This window comes from Trichoplusia ni, chromosome 15, assembly GCF_003590095.1.
Source record: "Trichoplusia ni isolate ovarian cell line Hi5 chromosome 15, tn1, whole genome shotgun sequence".
NCBI classification, from domain to species: Eukaryota; Metazoa; Arthropoda; class Insecta; order Lepidoptera; family Noctuidae; genus Trichoplusia; species Trichoplusia ni.
The window spans coordinates 2,308,017-2,325,244 of NC_039492.1; the positions used below are offsets into that span (position 1 = coordinate 2,308,017).

Consider the following 17,228-nt stretch of genomic DNA (forward strand, 5'->3'; position numbering starts at 1 on the left):
TATTCTTTGAAGAGCAGTGGTAGTCTAGTGGCATAACCGTTGAAACGAAGATGACTTAATAGTTACTATGTGAGCTAAACTGACAAGTCAAAAGCCTTAAGACACACAACAATGACTTTGCGAATTCATGTGCGTATTAAAAAGTCATTATCAGTAGCCAAAAAACTGAAAAAGGAATGTATCGTTAGGAAATCTGAGAATTACTCATTAGGGGGTTTTGAAATAGGTCAGAGGTCTATTAGCAGCTGAATCTCTAACACCAGTAACACACTTTGTAAGTGAAGTGGTACATCGGAAAACCCTTAGAATTTAGGGCATGTTTGATTTCTTTTAGGTTTAATAAACACAGATAATTCGTAATTACTACGTATGTTTTTTTTATTATACAAATGGCCATAACAAACCAAGTAGGTACATATATTTAAACTTTTTATGTTGTATATCTTGTTAGCATACCTATTTATTTTTTTGCACAGCAATAAAATAATTTAGCATTTATAAGGTCTTTTTCTTTGAAATTTTATAGAAAAGCCCTCGACCTTTTCCTTTGTAGAACCTTATGACGTCATTCCTTCGAATCCTTACGAACACTTAGGTATTGTATTTTGTGTTATATTTTGTTGAAAACCTGTTTTTATATGCCTTTTTGTTTGAATGTCTGACCCACTGACCGAGTTTCACAGATTGTATATTTTTTCTTAAACGCTGGCTTTTATAAATACTGTTTTGAAACTTTAAAGCTAAAGCCTAAGTAATGTCACATAGAAATAAAAAAATACTGAACTTAAGGTCTGATAACTTTTCATAAGTACATTTCTATTTAATTTTTAGATATAGTTATACTAGCTGTTGCTCCCGGATTCGTTCGCCTGGATATCAGTTAAAGCTGCAAAAACAATACTCTCATTTTTCGAGGTCGGATAGAAGCAGCGTATTTATAATCCAAGGTGTCAGCTACCTCCATTTCAAAATGGAAATCGGTTCAGCCGTTTGGGCGTGAAAAAGTAACAAACATAACATACAAATACACTCAGTAATTATAATTATATTTTGTTAAAAGTCTACGCGATAATGTGTTGCTTACGATTCAAATGTGGCATCAGTTTGTCTTTAACTTAAGACAATCTTTACGAATAATAAATGAGATCTTAAATTGTTCAAGTAATTTGAATATTTAACCATTGGTTATGTATTCGCATTACCGCGTAAGTGTAAAATATTTGACAGGTTGGTAAATAGTAGAAACTGCGTAGTAGGGGTCAAACGCGAGTCATTAAGAATAAAAGATACAAAAATTACATCATGACCAATAAGTGCGTTTCATTTTTGTTTCAATGGTCGTTAGAAAGGGATAGAAAAAATGTATTGACCAATGCTACGAAATGACAATGCTAAAACGAAGTCAAAACGATAGAGCCTTCGAGAGAGAGATATTCGCCATGACGCGTTTTATTATTAGGTCTATTTTGATTTCGTTCCTAGGAATCTGCCTGAAACACGGGTGTGCCTAGGCTAAGTTTAGTCAGTACTCTGAATTGCCCAAAGAAAGAAAACAAAATGAAATAAATGATTTAATTTGATTTGATATGCTTTGATTTGTAACTAAAAGGTACCAACTAGACCCGCCTTCTAAACCGTCATTGTCCGTTCCTCTGCTTGTCATGGTCAAAAGGCCTTCTATGTTATGAACCATACTATCATATGTATATTCAACGACTAACATTGTATCTGCTATAACAAATGAACTATCACACTAGATCAGCTGCACATTTTTGACGTTTATCAATACACACTTAAATTCTTTGTTTACTTTTCTGTTCTTTTGCATTAAAACGTAACATTTAGCAAAATTTCCCTACAGGGAAATGGACTCATAATAATATTTATCTATGGCTAAAATATACGGGTCAAATTAACCTCATTGCTACAAGGGGGCACAAATTACCCACTTATCTTTGTTCGAGTCATAAAATCAGCTGAGGGAAATAGGTCAACGTTATAGCAGGCCTGTGTTGCCATCATGTGTCAAAATGTTGGGACAACCATTGTTTTTAAATAAAATGGGAGGATGCGTTAACGTGCTGTAATAAATGTGTAAAATGTGATGCAGGATTAATAATATAAAAAAAAAATGATATGCCTAAAACTTTTCTGGTTATACGATTATGAAATAAAAAAATCTTATCGCGATCGGTGTTGTAGTTTAGGTGATACGATACCACAAACTTTTGAACATATTAGCGCAGATTTTAATTTCATTTTTAATGCATGATGAGAATTGGTTGTTGGTCATCTTGTATTGGGTTTCCTTAGCTTACAATTTTTCAAGGTATTTAGTGTTTTATTTGTACTTGCATATATTTGGAGATAGTTCTACTCATTTTATGTTACTGGTGTCAATTTTCAGACTACATATGGCCGACCTATATTCCACAAATAGTATTCGACGTTAATACAGAATCATATGACACGCAATAAACAATTGCCACGCCCGGTTTTGCTCGTAAATTATTATGAAATATATATGTGACTTGAGAATAATTTAGACCTATATGAGATATTGTGTGTTGTAAATTATTCCAGTTTTCAATATTGTGATGTTTAGTTTTCATTTATGTTGTGGTTTTGTTAGTCGTTGCCTTCATTTTATTTGACAATTTGAATACCTATATCGCTACTAAGATAAGTGTTGTTATATGTCCGTATGTAAGTATTTATTTATATTTGTTTTTCTTTAGGATTTTTGTAAGGAACACTCAGTGTCATTACTCCGATTCGCGCTTTTCCGTTTCTTCTTTTTTTTATGTACATATAGTACAACTTAATATTTATAGTACCACAAAATACTACAGCCTGTGTAGGTTATGATAAGGTTGGTGAAGTCGGATAGGAGTTGAAAAATGGAAGTGTCACAACAACCTGAACTAATTTAACCAAATTCCACAAACCTCTAAAATCCCTACAAAAAATTTGCTGAAAAAACCTCATAAAACAAAATTCTATTTGCACACCCAGAATCAAGTACAAAATAATATTATTCAATACGCCCCTTTATAAAAAAAAAACAGCCTGAATATAAAAACCAAACCGACTGTATCTTATAATGTGGCATCCCACAATCCCTTTGCATATTCATTGTATTAAAATTTGTATAACGTATTCCAATATTTTTACAAGTCAACTCGACCCTTTGCTTGCTAAAAAATGAGGTTCGCGAGGCGTTCTCTCATCAAAGCTTTGAAATTTATGTTCCCTAATCAGAATGCCTTAATGTTGGGACTCGGGACTGTTGTAAGGGGGTTTCACATACGCTGGGATGATCGCTGCGATTTTTTGGTGTCGTTTGATGTTTGAAGTGCTTGGTTTGCGTATTGTGTATGTTTTCTGTTGAAAGGGTTCGTAATGCCCCAGGAAAGTAGAATTCTGTACTCAAAAGGTTAAAACGGAATGCGGGCCAGACTCACAACTTTGAGGATTCCGAATAAATAGGCTATATTACTATAGGCAAAACAAGCACCCATCGAATACACAACCGAAACTTTCGATTTTTAACCTGGATTTTTATTCATATTAAAACTTCGTCAATCTCAACCATCCAACTATCCCGAATCATGTGATTAAAGCCTGATGGCACACACACACTTACAGGCGCCGGAAGCTCAGTCAAACGGCTCCGTTTTTTAGCTTCAATTACGGAACCCCAAAAATCAACCTCCAAAAATAATAAAAAATCACCCAACTCATTATATAATTGCATTACTCGTCCGCGATTGACCTGTTTGACTCACGCGATCAAACAGTTTTATAGAGCAAAGGAACAAGCATTGAACTTGTTTACTCACGTCGGGGTGACGATGTCAGGCAATTAACTCCAGGTTCCTTTACGATGTTTACCTTCACAGCTTATCAGAGGTTTACCGAGAAAGTCTTGGTTAGATGTTATAGTTTTCGGAACAAGATTTTACTGTCTACCTTTGAGAGTAAAAAATATTAATTAGACAGGTTTTTAAACAGACCGATGTCAAATTTAAAGTACGGTTTTTGTGCCTGGCAATAAGGTTTATTTTCCAACGACAAAAATAGTCTATCGCAATAAAAAAAGAATAACCGATTTTTTGGGATAAAATTTTAAAATCCTAACAAACATTTATGCTCACATTCATTTCACACTTCTTAAATGTCAATTTTGTATTTGCTTCAACGTTCATAGGCCGTCTAAAATTAAATGGGTAACCATTTTGGACATTATCGTTTAAGATTTATTTATCAAATGCGATGTATTGTAGATATCCTTTATAAAGAAGAGAAAACAACAATTCAATTCAACCAACAAAACAAACACCACTCTTACCAACAATTGGACGGCTCCTAACTGGACCTCAATCAATAGTTTAACCTTTCGTATGTTACCGAGCCCTTTAATTAAACCGGTTTAAACACAGCCCTTAACCTTTTGTTCGTTGCCGAAATGATAACCAGTGTTATTATCTGTTTAATTGCGTTTCGATGGCCGGGCGTCAGTTCTCTGTATTAAAGATATTCTAGCAGAACCGGTTCTGATTTGAATATAATTGGGAATTGGATAGTCTGGTTATTAAGTTTAAGGGTTTGAAAATTAATTTTAGTACCTATTTTAAAAAGTAATGGTCTAGTCTTAGGTTTATTATAAATAATTCCATAACCGAGCTAAGGATTATTTTATGTTTTGAAAGCACCGCATATTATTAACTACGACTGTGAATTTTCTCTCTTTTAAGGGAGTTCCAAATAAGTAGAGACCTGTTTTTGTTCTTCTAAAGTTTTTCTTCACAAAAAGACATTTGCCTGTCCTAGTCAATGATGTCTTGAAATAATCTAGAAAATCATCAAATCAATCTATCAAATCAATCAAAGCCTGCGTCCAAGATTGATTGCACGTACCTTACAACAAAATCAAAAGAAGTACATGCTATTTTGGAAATCACGACTACTACTTATTCAGATTCGAATCTGCAGTCACATTCAAACGTATCCGACTAAGCCCTTGGGCCACAATCGTTACCCAGGTTTTTAACCCTTTAATAACATGGACCCACAATTCCCCAGGCTGCTACAATAATTGGCGATTCAGCAAATGACTGATGCTAATCGACTTCTCATTGCTTACTTACTACTTCATAATGTCCGAATGTGTGTGACTACTGGCATTTTAAAATAAATGATGATGATTTTAATATACTTTGTGCGGTGGGATTTAATTTATATTAAGAAATTATATCGAAGAAACTGGTTAACGTTTTCATGTGGGAACTTTTTGTTGGACTTGTAGTATGGTATCATAAAGTCCATTTATAGTTTAGACCCGTTGATAGAAAGCTGACTTTGCTATACTTGACTTTGCTTGAATTCGTAATCCATCACACGTATATTTTGAAAAAAGCTGTTGGTTAAAAGATATCTTAGCTGTGCCTGCTTTGTTAAAAAGATTTGAATTAGAACTCGGTAAGGAAGCTAGACGGCATATTACACTTTGTAGCGCGGTATCTCACTTCCACAACTTCCCGGATAGACGAGTGGGTGAGTAGGTCACCTCGTCAAATACACTGTGCGCGACGTATCCTGAGTTCGATCCCCGCGAAGGACAAGTATTTATATGACCCAAAAATGCTTGATTTAGGTCTGAGTGTCTTGTGCATGTGACTTCAATGTTTACGAAATCCCCCACGAGGATTATGTTTTTAGTGAAGGCGTCGTATATTTCCAAAAACGAGTACTATAACACTCATTTTAAGCTGTTACTGTAAGGATAGGCCCTAGTCTATACCTAGGTACTGATTTTTGAGGTAATTTAAAAAAAAACATTTTCGTAACTAAAGAAACGCAGCGTCAAATACCAAAGTCGACTTAACACCAACAAAAATGAATATGAAACTTTAAATTTATCTCGAAATGTATTCTCATTGTAATTTATTGTATGCGAAATAAGTTTGGTTGAAAAAGTCGCTGCGTCCGGTCGCAATTTGCAAACATTATGCATCACTCGATCCGATTTACGAGGCGACGCCATATTTTTTTCTTTCTCGTTTTTTTTCTTCTTCTCTCCAGCCATTGTGTTACCTAATAAGCTCGATAAAGGGCGAAGGGATTAATAAGTCCCCATTTGCTCGCTCCGAGGTTTTTTACTGCAATTTTGAATTTACTTGCGTTTCGGTTTTTGTAGCGTTCGTTTCACTTTTTTCTTGATTATCTTTATAGTATAAAACAGAACGCTGAATAAATCTTTTTTATTGCTATTCAATGCGAAATGTCAGAAGCAAGAAGTTAATAAAGTATACTTCGTTTTTAATATGGAACTTTATTTTTTAAATTCATTTGATGCAAACAGAAAAATACATACATTGAAACCTATAACGGTTTAAAATGATAATTATGCCTATTAACAGATTATAATTAGACCTAAACTTCTTATTACCCGACTGCGTAAAATTGTTAAGTTTTTCCAAACAGATTCCCCAAATTGGAGGCCCACTCGTGAATTTAATGGACTAATATTTGCGAAGCCTTTGACCTATTTTATGACCTTTTAAACCTAGACATGAAGGGCCTAAGGTCGTAATATGAAAAGAGGGCCAATTCCCAAGACGACGTAGTTACTTAAAATTGTAAGAAAACTGATACCATCTTTACTTATTTTTTTAGTGCTACTTTTGTTTAATCCCTAAAGGACTTTAAAGTGGTATACTGTTACGAATTGTAATTTTTTTCTGTAAATTTTCGGCATTTTTAATTAAAACGGTAATTGAAAGAGATAAAGGTAATAATATTGCTGCCCTTCCGTTTGGTAGTTTTATTTAAAATCAGCAAAATGTAACCGTGACTGATTCTGAAGATAAATCTATAGAGCTATTTGAACTTCAAACGTTTTGAAATTAAGCTTGTCAAGACAGGTAGCAGACTTTTACAATTTTAGATTTTCTCATTACTGTTGATTTCAATTTTTTTTTATAAACCAGCAGTAAACAGCAGGCCTGTTTTCTGTAAACAAACAAGCACCCACTTAAACAACAACCTTACATTACTAGTGTTGTGACATAAACATAGTGTTGTTCTTCCTTTGTACAGACATAATACCTAACTATTATGCATCAGACATACAGACATACTCTTTACCTTTGTCCTTGGTTAAACCATAATCATAGTCTTTTTGCAGTTACGATATTTTTTGGCACACTGACCTACATGGCTCAGTATTAAGTGACCTGGTTTTCGTACCCAAGGGTGTAGTTTCAAACTTGGTAAGACAGTTCCTTTAAATGTCATGGGAAAGTAATTTTTGCGGAGTTATTTTAAGACGAGATTTATTTTTCTTTATGAATATAGGAAATTTCGATTAAATGCTTTTTCAGCAGCAAAAAGCATTTAATCGAAATTTCCTATATTCCTATAAAATAAAAAGAAATTTCCTATAAAAGCTTTTTAGTGCAAATTAAATGGTTAGTTTATTTCTAGGAATAATTGAATCGTGTATTTCTAGTTGCTCTTGACGGCGAAAATTTTAAGGATTTAATTTCACTATTTTAAGCTTAGGTAACATTAGGTGATAAACGTGTGGACCAAAATACCTGCCTAAGTAAAATATTATATTTTATTTTACCTGATACAATTTTTTTTATTCACTCGTCCAAAACCATTTATTAGCCACAACATTTTTGTTGTTATAAAAGTTTTTAACTTTACAAGGGCACCTCCAAATCAGTTCATTGCCCTTTCGTTAAGGAGAATACATCATAAATTTAAAATGGAATCGACTTAAATGCTAATTAGTAATTATGCACTTTGACACTAGTATACCATCAATATATATGTAAATACATAGATATACATATACTTCCCAGCCGATTTCGGCTATGTTGACTGTTTTCAATAATTGTTTGCAGAGAGCTAAGGTGTTCTATGCGCCCTTTGATGGCTGCAGTACCCTATTTTATGTGTAAACGTCCGTGAGCAATGGCTGGACGGTATACTATCAATAGTTTGAACTTGTATTGAAGACGTGTTTCTAAATGTATGGTATATCTTATTTAAATGACCTGTAATTTTAGTATCCAACTACTTGAAGCTTTTTCAAATAATATATACATATATAGAATAGTAAGCCGAGTGGTTTAAGGTCATCACGACAAACCCACACTGCACGTCGTGTCGCAGGTTCGATCCCCGCATAGGATATGATCCACAAATGCTTGTTCTGAGTCTGGGTGTCTGTGTGCATGTTACTTTAATGTTTGATTTGAATAAGATTTGAAATCCAATTTGAAATCTTGGGTGACCCAATTGAAAAGAGATGCCGGCAATTTTTTTTTATTTCCCACAATTAATTAAAATAAATACCGAACAAATGAAGAGATTATAAACTTTGGAAAGTACTCACCAATCTGATTATGCTACGTTCGTATTGTAAGTGAAGCTTCAAATCAAAAGTAGTTGACCCATAAACGAAATAATAGGACCCGTTCCCACGTATTTAATTATTAAAAGAACGTTCGACTATTCACATTGTTATGTGGGAGGAACTGGCCATAAATTCCGGTCCAATGATCGAAATTGAACCGATCCCCCTATTTGTAATCGATTAGTCGAATTTCTAAATCGATGTATCGATTTGGTGATAGGGATCGTTGAGGCGTGTAAAGAGGTTTCAATGAATGGTTTTGTTCCTTTTATGATTTTGAATTTGATTGTTATATGTTCGAATTATTTTCGTTTATTTGTTGTATCTATGAATGGTATTATAGGTGAGGTCTGATTTTTGAGTGAATGTGACGAGTAGTTTTTTTAATTTAAAATTGAATAACTTACGATGACATTCAAGCATTTTTAATAATCCATTGTTTTTGGTTATTATTATCCTACTATTTTGTACTTCTAAGACAATTCAGTATGCATTATCTTTATATTCTTTCTAACTGATGTTTAAATCCCTTTAAGTATGCCTATCCACTTATTTAGTCTTCTTTGATTTCCGTGATTTCTATTGAGACAATACATATTTTAATTATATCTCCTCTCCTTTTCAAGTAAGACATATTTCGATCTTCACAAAATCATTCTTCATTTTCAAATATTCCAACAACAAATTTTACCCGCCATTGTTAATAAACACCAAAATACCACAAACGAACACCACCTTGCTATTGTTATATATAAACTGTCACCAGAATATATAAACTGTGCAGTTTAAATGACTTTTGTTTGACGATATGCCAAATGCCGATACTTTGACCCGGTTTTGACGTCGCAACTATTGTTACGTTAATTTATAAACACAATCTTCCTTTTGTTTTGAGCTTCAAACGCATTTCTCCAGAAATAATGTTTTCAGTATGTTTTGTGTATGTTTAAAGTCTTACTAACGAACTTAATTCATGATTCTGGGTTTGGAATGCCAAGAAAGATATCGGTAAATGTATATTTATTATTTAGAGAGTGGTTTTATTGAGTTATTCTACAAATTTTGTTCCTTCATTGTCGCCTTGAATAACCCACAACTGGGCATACTCCCCATTATGAAATTCTCCCTTAATCAATCTTATACCCGTATTTTTTTCAAATTGGTGCCCCTACCGCGGCATCCGAGTCTAAACAACCAAACCTATCAAAACCTTTTAAAGCACCACATCAAACAAATCATGCCTAACTCCTAAACCAGAAATCATCATTAACATTGTCACATTGTCAAATCCATTCAAACACATATCCCTCAAAACAACAATATCGACACAAGCCTCAAACAACTGCACACTATCGATACTAATTACACAATAATAATAGAGCTGCAAACAATGGGTACAGAACAATGATTGATAAATATCGAATCAAATCTCTCGGACAATATAGGGATCGATAGCTAGGACATTTCGGCATATTTCGTTCTATGAAAGGGACCAATCAGTACCACTACAACGAACTCCCAAATCTCTACTATCGACGTTGTGCGAGCGGGATAGAGCTCTACAATTCGTATACCGTTGTCTCCTACGTTAATATTTCTATTTTTGGGGCTTAGTGAGCTTGCGGCCATGAGTAATACAATCCTAGGTAATTGGGTACCGGTTTTGGTTTCCCGAAAATAATCTCTCATTGTTCCGTTTTGAAATGGATGATCATTGGGATTCCTTTCTTCGGATTGTGACATTGATGTAGAAATTATTTTGGGGGTTAAAGCTGATTTAGACTATGGACGGTATGGAGGATATTTCTCGTATCGTCTGAATAGACCTTAAAGGAGAAGATCAGTATTTTTATGAGAGGTATTTGAGATTCGTCTCGAAAGGGACGTTTAGTGATGTACGGTATAAAATATTCTAAGCATACCTTAGATGCAAATACCAGGATTTCTCCTAAGATCTTATGAATGTTTTCTTGTAAATTAAGAAGTTTCTTTGTCTTTTTGTACGAGTACATTATAATGTAAATATCGCTTCTCCATTTAGCTTGAACGATTTTTGGAAGTAGATACTTTTTCTTTTAAAATTATCTTCTTGATTAATTTTTCCACCTTTTATACTACTGAATGTGAAAATATTCGTTAATATATTGGTCTTTTACGCAAATAGTGCTAAAGGAACAATATTACTGAGGCTCCGCTGTCTCTCCGTCTGCTAGTCCGTTTGTTCATATCACCCAAAAAAGATTTTTATCTTTAATCTATTTGCGCTGAACCCTCAGTATCACGACTCCGACTCGCTCTTGACCAGTATATTTACTACACACGTGTAAGTCACCACCGAAAAAACCTTTTTACACATCAAAACGAAAATAAAACAAGTCTATCTCATGTGTCGGTATCCGATACCAAAGTCAACGAATTGAGGGCATCCCTATGTCTGGTTTTGACGCGGCATCATACATGTGAACAGAACGCCCATTGTCCTGATAATGGGTCATCGATTTGTTAACCCTATTTGACTGGGTTTTACACCGGCTTATGATATTCAGATTTTGAATTCAAAGTTCATGTGTGTGCTTTTGTTTTTGGCTTGAGGGTTTTTGGTTGCTATGGCAACGCTTTTGTTTAATTTTCAATGTATTTATTTTATAAATTGAATCTTGGAAGCTGTATATGATTGCTTATCTATTTTTCTCGTATTAGATTTCTCTGAGTGATAGGAGTTGAGTTGTTTATATTATAATCTGTAATATTACATTGCTTTCCAGTATTAAAAGTTACGTTTTTTATTTATTGCTAGACCTTAGTGATAAATACTGTGTTATTCAGTCCCTTTCCTATCATTTATCAATTAAACAAACCTTATCAGCAAAACCACATAACCAGCCAAGCTAAGAAATTAATTTAAAAAGCTATGTGAATGTCAAGAAACACTAGTTTTCGAACATAAATTGCAAGTTCCTTATAATTGCGCAAAGGCCATCAAAACCATTGAGCGTAGCAGTCGGTATTATAAATTATATCCAGACCTGGGAATGAAACGCTATACGTTAACATCGTGAGACTAAAACTTATATTAAAACTTTGTTAAAATGTCCTGTTTAGGTCAGAAAATTGTTAAGCGAATTACAAATTTTAAGCGATGTAAAAATAGATTTTCATTGCATAAAAATCAAATAAAAAATCTTTATTCACATAAGTGAGCATTAAAAGTAGTATTTTTGAAGGTCAAAATATTCGGACGTCAACCAGATTCGACCATCACGTATAATTCCTTCACTGCTTTTTAGTACTTTTGCTGCGAGAAAAGAATCGGCTTGACTCCACAGCAACACGCTGTCTTTCCGTCCATGGCGCATGACACATTTCATCCATAAAAAATCCTCTTTAAATTTGGTTCTTCATGTACCTGTACTCAATTATTGTACTATAGAAAAAATTACAACAACATGCCATAAATTCGAAGCTTCGACGAAGCTAGAAGGTACCTACAGTCAAAATAAATCCTTATTTCAGTTTAATTTAAATTGAAATCTAAACAGCACATACCACACACAGTCTCGTAAATCGTAAACTGCAAAAAAATATTTTACTTAAATTACTTAGTGTGTATAAAGCTATAAACTGTTCCCAATGTCACGGCTGGCACACATTGGCTTAAAGTGCTCTGTAATGTTTATTCAAATATACACTTAATCCAATACCCAAAAAACTCCCCGATAAAAACGTTTCACTTAACGCATGTACTACCAATATCATTACTGTAATGCCACTTGAAAACGTACCTAGAAGACCCACTTTGTACAAGTACGTATATATGTGAAATCTAGAAATAAAGGGTATTTTTAATGGATTTTACAAGTAATTTGTAATTTCGTTTGCTTGAATTATTTAGGTTTTGAAGTAAATACTAAATTCACTAAAGATGAAAATAAGACTTCTGACTTATATTTTCGTGCATCTAGTTTTTTCTTGCAAATGTATCCCACCACCAGTGAATAATTACTGTGATGGTTGATAACAAATAAATAAGTTAACAACAAATGCAAAAACTACTATCTAAGGTATACGAGAACAAAACCTGGGACAGGGTTTCGTTGATAGACATAATACTTGTCCAGTATTTTAATTACAAACGGTATATAGTCATCAGACATGTCTACACCAGTTTATAAATATTGGAAGGTCGGGCCCTCCTCATTACACAGTTCAACGGCCCATCTATTCGGTGCGAAACGAGGGCGTCAAGCAATTAGGCTTTGATTGATCTTAACTAAAATATATAGACATACTTACATCATAACTTTCGTATTAGTAGTAGTTATAACTGTCGGAGACAATTTAAAATAACGTACTGTTTGAAAATGTATAATTAAAAAAATAACCATAACAGTGAATAGAAAAATGTATTATTTTAAGCATATTTCAAAAACATAATTATATCCACATCCGCAGTCTGGCCGCAACACAATAACACACCATATTGTTTCTGGCAACACCATAAAGCAATCATAGAATGACGTTTACAACCGCCATTTTGACACACTGACGTTTGCTGTCAAACATTCTGTAACATACAGAGTATAAATTAAAATTTCGAAAAAACAACCGTCGGTATGTTAATGTGTAATTTGTTTACGATTTTTTTATTTTTGGGTTGGCTTTTATTAGTTTTTCGGAATGTTTAATTATTCTTTTGCATTTTTCTGTAGAACTGACATACAGTTTTATTGTTGCACGCTAAAACGAAAATAAAAACTATTTTCAATGCAAACATTACGAAATGAATGCATATTACTTTGTACAACATTAAAAGCTCGAATACACTGTTAACAAGACCTAAGAGAGTTTAATAACTATTAAACATACATGTAAATAGTGCGTAGAATTAAAGAAGAAGCAAAATTAAATCACTCGAAATTTCCGGTTGAAAATTACTGCACTAGTAAAAATGGCACATCAACAATGCTTGAAATAATATCCACAATGACGAGACTTAGTCACTATCCTATTATTTTCTTTTTTAGATTCTTGGACGGGACTCAAAACATCGATCTCATTTGGAAACCGTTAAAAATAATTCTGTTACATAAAATGCTTTAAAATCCGACATTTCAACGTAAAACGCTGATGAGAAAACTGACTTTGCTAGCTTACACGCTTTTAAGAAAATTCGTTTAACGTTAATTTAATCTTCAAGCCTCTGCAAAGAATTTTAGGTAAAGAAATATTTTATGGTACCCTGATATGATGAGAGCACCGAATTCATATTCGATCAAACTTTTAAGCAGGATTTTTTGAAGATTTGTATTTAGTAGAATAGATTTATGGGATTCATGTACCATATCAACCTTTGTAGTGTCGTATTTCCTTTAAAACGCTATCACAGTCCTGTTTCCTAAATCTGGTAATTAGCATGCAATTAGCATCTATTCTAAAAGTACTAAAAGAAAGCAGAATGCTTGTAGAAAACAAATTTTGGTATACCATCGTATGTTAATTCGAATCCCTCTCAATTTTGCCGCCACATGTAGACATGTTTAAAACAATCAAAGTTTAACAAAAGTTAATCATTGTTTCGAATTTCGAAGTCGTAACGTGTTGAGATTTGAGGCTAAGCTTGGTTGTAAATATTCGTTTAAAGAGGAAAAAGAAATAAAAGTGAAGTTGCAATCAGACTGCAATCTGAATGGTTACAAATGTGCTCCTCGACAACTTGTCAGTTGTCACGTAACAAACACATTGTCTTTCCAACTCAAGAAATCTTACCATAATTAGATTGTTTAAAAGGACTTAAATAAAACTTGAGTTTTTTCTTAATATATCAAGTATTTTTGTAAAACTAAAGGTATAAAAGGAATTCGTCAACGGGCGAATGACACAAAAATTCAGAAACTCGAGCCCACATCCGTCCACATCACAGCGACTGAAACTTCTGTGTGCCTTGCCCAATGACACGCGTATTTCAGGCGTTTTCTTTCAGTTTTCCGCCCCAGTAACCGTACGCACAGACTGTCGCAATCTCTTTGATCTATACGAATAGACGTCTTCGATATAATCTAAACAAACGGGATAGGTATGATGCTTTTTTAGAACTACCTTCGACTAACTTTTAGATGAAATTCGGGAAACGGAGTAAGGCAAGTTGGAGAATGAGATGTAATCGATTTCGTATTTGACGTGGTTTTATGTAACGGGTTTAGTTTTTGTGTGTGGGGTTAATTTCTCGCGTGGATACCTTGATGAAATGGTGACAACGGAATGTATTTGAGTACAGTTACAGGATCAGACATTTAAGATGTATAAATAAGATTAATGGGAACACACGACTTGATAGAATGGTTTTAAGATAGATCAGAGTTCTTTTCTTTTATCTTAGGTTTGAATATTTGAGTAAGAAGTTCTTACTCGCGACTCAAGATCATACATACATACATAATATGTATAAAGTTGTGTTTTTCTCATATTAACGTCAATGCGAAGCAGACGATATGCATGAACATCATAAATCATTGGATACACATCTAACATGACAGTTTAGCGATGTGGCAAAAGTATTTATATAAAAAGAACCAAGAGAACTCGTGCTTTGACTGGTGGAACTTGCTTGCCGTATATGGGCACACAAGCTAACATTAAAAGGAAAATCTGTTTCGTAATTATATACCAGAACATTTCGTATCCGTATCCGTAACATTATAAATGTATCCGTAATATTGCATAAGTGTCTGATTATATTAGCTAAAGTGTAAACTCTAACATGTTCCCCTAAAAGGATGGTCAATCTTTATTCCAGTTCCTCACAAGTCCAGTAATAAATTAGAGTTAACCACACATTTGCGGCATGTATTAGCTGAATGGGGATCCTTTGAACCACGAAATCCTTAGAATTCCGGAAGGGAGTATGCGAAGTCAGCCTTTATGGATGTTTCAACTTTGCTAGTTAATGAAAACTTGCAGTTGGAGAAATTTGAACCTTAAAGAACAATTGTGTGCATAATGATTGATAGAAATATTATTTTCAAAACAAATGCCAGACAATACCCCAACGAAACAATTTCTCATGATTCCCACAGCATAACTAATAACATCCTTTCTTTGTCCGCAGGTATAAGTGAAGTGTTCCCAATATATGTCAACAAGCATCTCTCGATAACAGTGTTAGTGTTGATGTGGGGTGTCGGTAGCTGATCGCACTGGCGTGGTACGGGCCCGGGGGGGGCGCGATGCAGGCGGGAGGGGGATGGTTTCTGCCCTGGACTATGGGATTGCAGAAATTCGCGGTGGCGTTGCCAATGGGCGGCGTGGTGCCTCTGGTGCCGCCGCTGTTGGCCGCCCTGCCGCCCGCCCCCCCGCCGCTAAGGCTCATCGCGCCGCCTCAGCTGCCTCATCAGCAGCCTGGCAGAAAGGTACGGGTTTAAAAGTTAAAGACACGTAATTTCTGATTTGGAAACAACACTTATGTAAAGAGCAGATTATTAGCATAAGCACTACGGTTATTACGATAATAACTGTTGACTTCGACACAGCTATACCTCCAACTGTTCCTATAAAATGGAGGATGCGTATACAACCGATAATAAAAACGAAATTTCTTGCGCTAACTCAGAGCTTTAGAACAAATGGTATAAAATAAAATTGCAGTTTACACCATTTTAAGATCTTAAAAACATTTTCGTCTGTTTAACTTAGTTTGTTTCTAAGATCACCCCGTCTTCTCGATCCAAACGGTTTCGCGACATCTTAACGATAATCCAAAATCGATTTTTCGGTGCTTTTAATATTTTGGCAGTCGCTTATACAAGATGGAAGCCTCTTATCGATAACGTCGCGATAAAATACCGAGAAAGATTTGTAAATGACCAAAAAAGTCGTCTAGATTCTTGCCGTTTGGTTTTTTGTGGTCGTAATGATAATTTTTTCGGCGCAAATGGGGGTTGGAAGGAAATTAAGAATAGATTAGAAGGAAATATCTAAGACTTCTTGTAGGCATCTAATGGTTTTATTTACGAGCATTTTCCTTACGATTTATTTGTTGTACGGTTTTCGTATAATTTGTGGCTGGAACCGAAACCAGTTGGAATATTAACGGTTTATGTTGTCTTACTTCTTCCATATTAACTAAACGACGTAAAGGTTAGGGAGCATGTCGCTTTTAATCCGCATTTTCTTTTGCAACGTATACTTTAGATATATTTTATCAACAGAGAGAGAAAAAAATCCATGTGGTTTTAGACCCACAAACCCCAAAGACACAAGAACATTTTGTACATTCTCACAAAACAACCTAGCCACAACACCTTTCTCTTTCATTTAAATATTCTTTCATCTCCTAAACGGGTATTTCTTAATTACGACCATGGAATCGGATTAGTTACGCTGTATGCTACAATGATACTATAAATGAAAGAAACAAAATCCTTTTGTCAGAACAAGCTGTTCCCATAATTCCTCTGATTGCGATTGAAACGATTGGATGACTTGCGATTGTTAGGAATCGCATTTACGCTGCTGAACGATTGATTTTATGAGTCATCGCAAATGATCTACACATGGTCTACCAATTGTCTAATAATATTTGCTACTTAGAAAAAAATTATAAGTATTTATCATCGGAAACTTTTTTGGCCATTCGTTAAGTGGAATAGTTATTGTTTTGCGAAATTTAAAAAATGGATGCAAGAAAGAAAGGCTGTTGGGTCTACTGCCCAGCAGTGAAATAGATGGGAATGATATAAAAAACATATTTCCTTAAATTTTCCTCGTTCGATTTGAGTAGTATAATATATATAATGGAACG

The 17,228-nt window shown here is 34.3% G+C and overlaps 1 protein-coding gene across 3 annotated transcripts in view; it reads left to right on the forward strand.

The window, feature by feature from the left end:
* Window positions 1-17,228, forward strand: part of LOC113501540 (RNA pseudouridylate synthase domain-containing protein 2-like) — a 388,829-nt gene that overhangs the window by 311,115 nt on the left and 60,486 nt on the right. The window contains exon 2 of one of the 3 annotated variants that reach the window (XM_026882726.1): window positions 15,537-15,837. The exons of the other annotated variants lie outside the window; for them this stretch is intronic. Within the exon in view, the coding sequence (XP_026738527.1) occupies window positions 15,655-15,837 (183 nt within the window). The 5' untranslated portion in view covers window positions 15,537-15,654. The remainder of the gene's footprint in view (window positions 1-15,536; window positions 15,838-17,228) is intronic. 3 annotated transcript variants of the gene reach the window in all.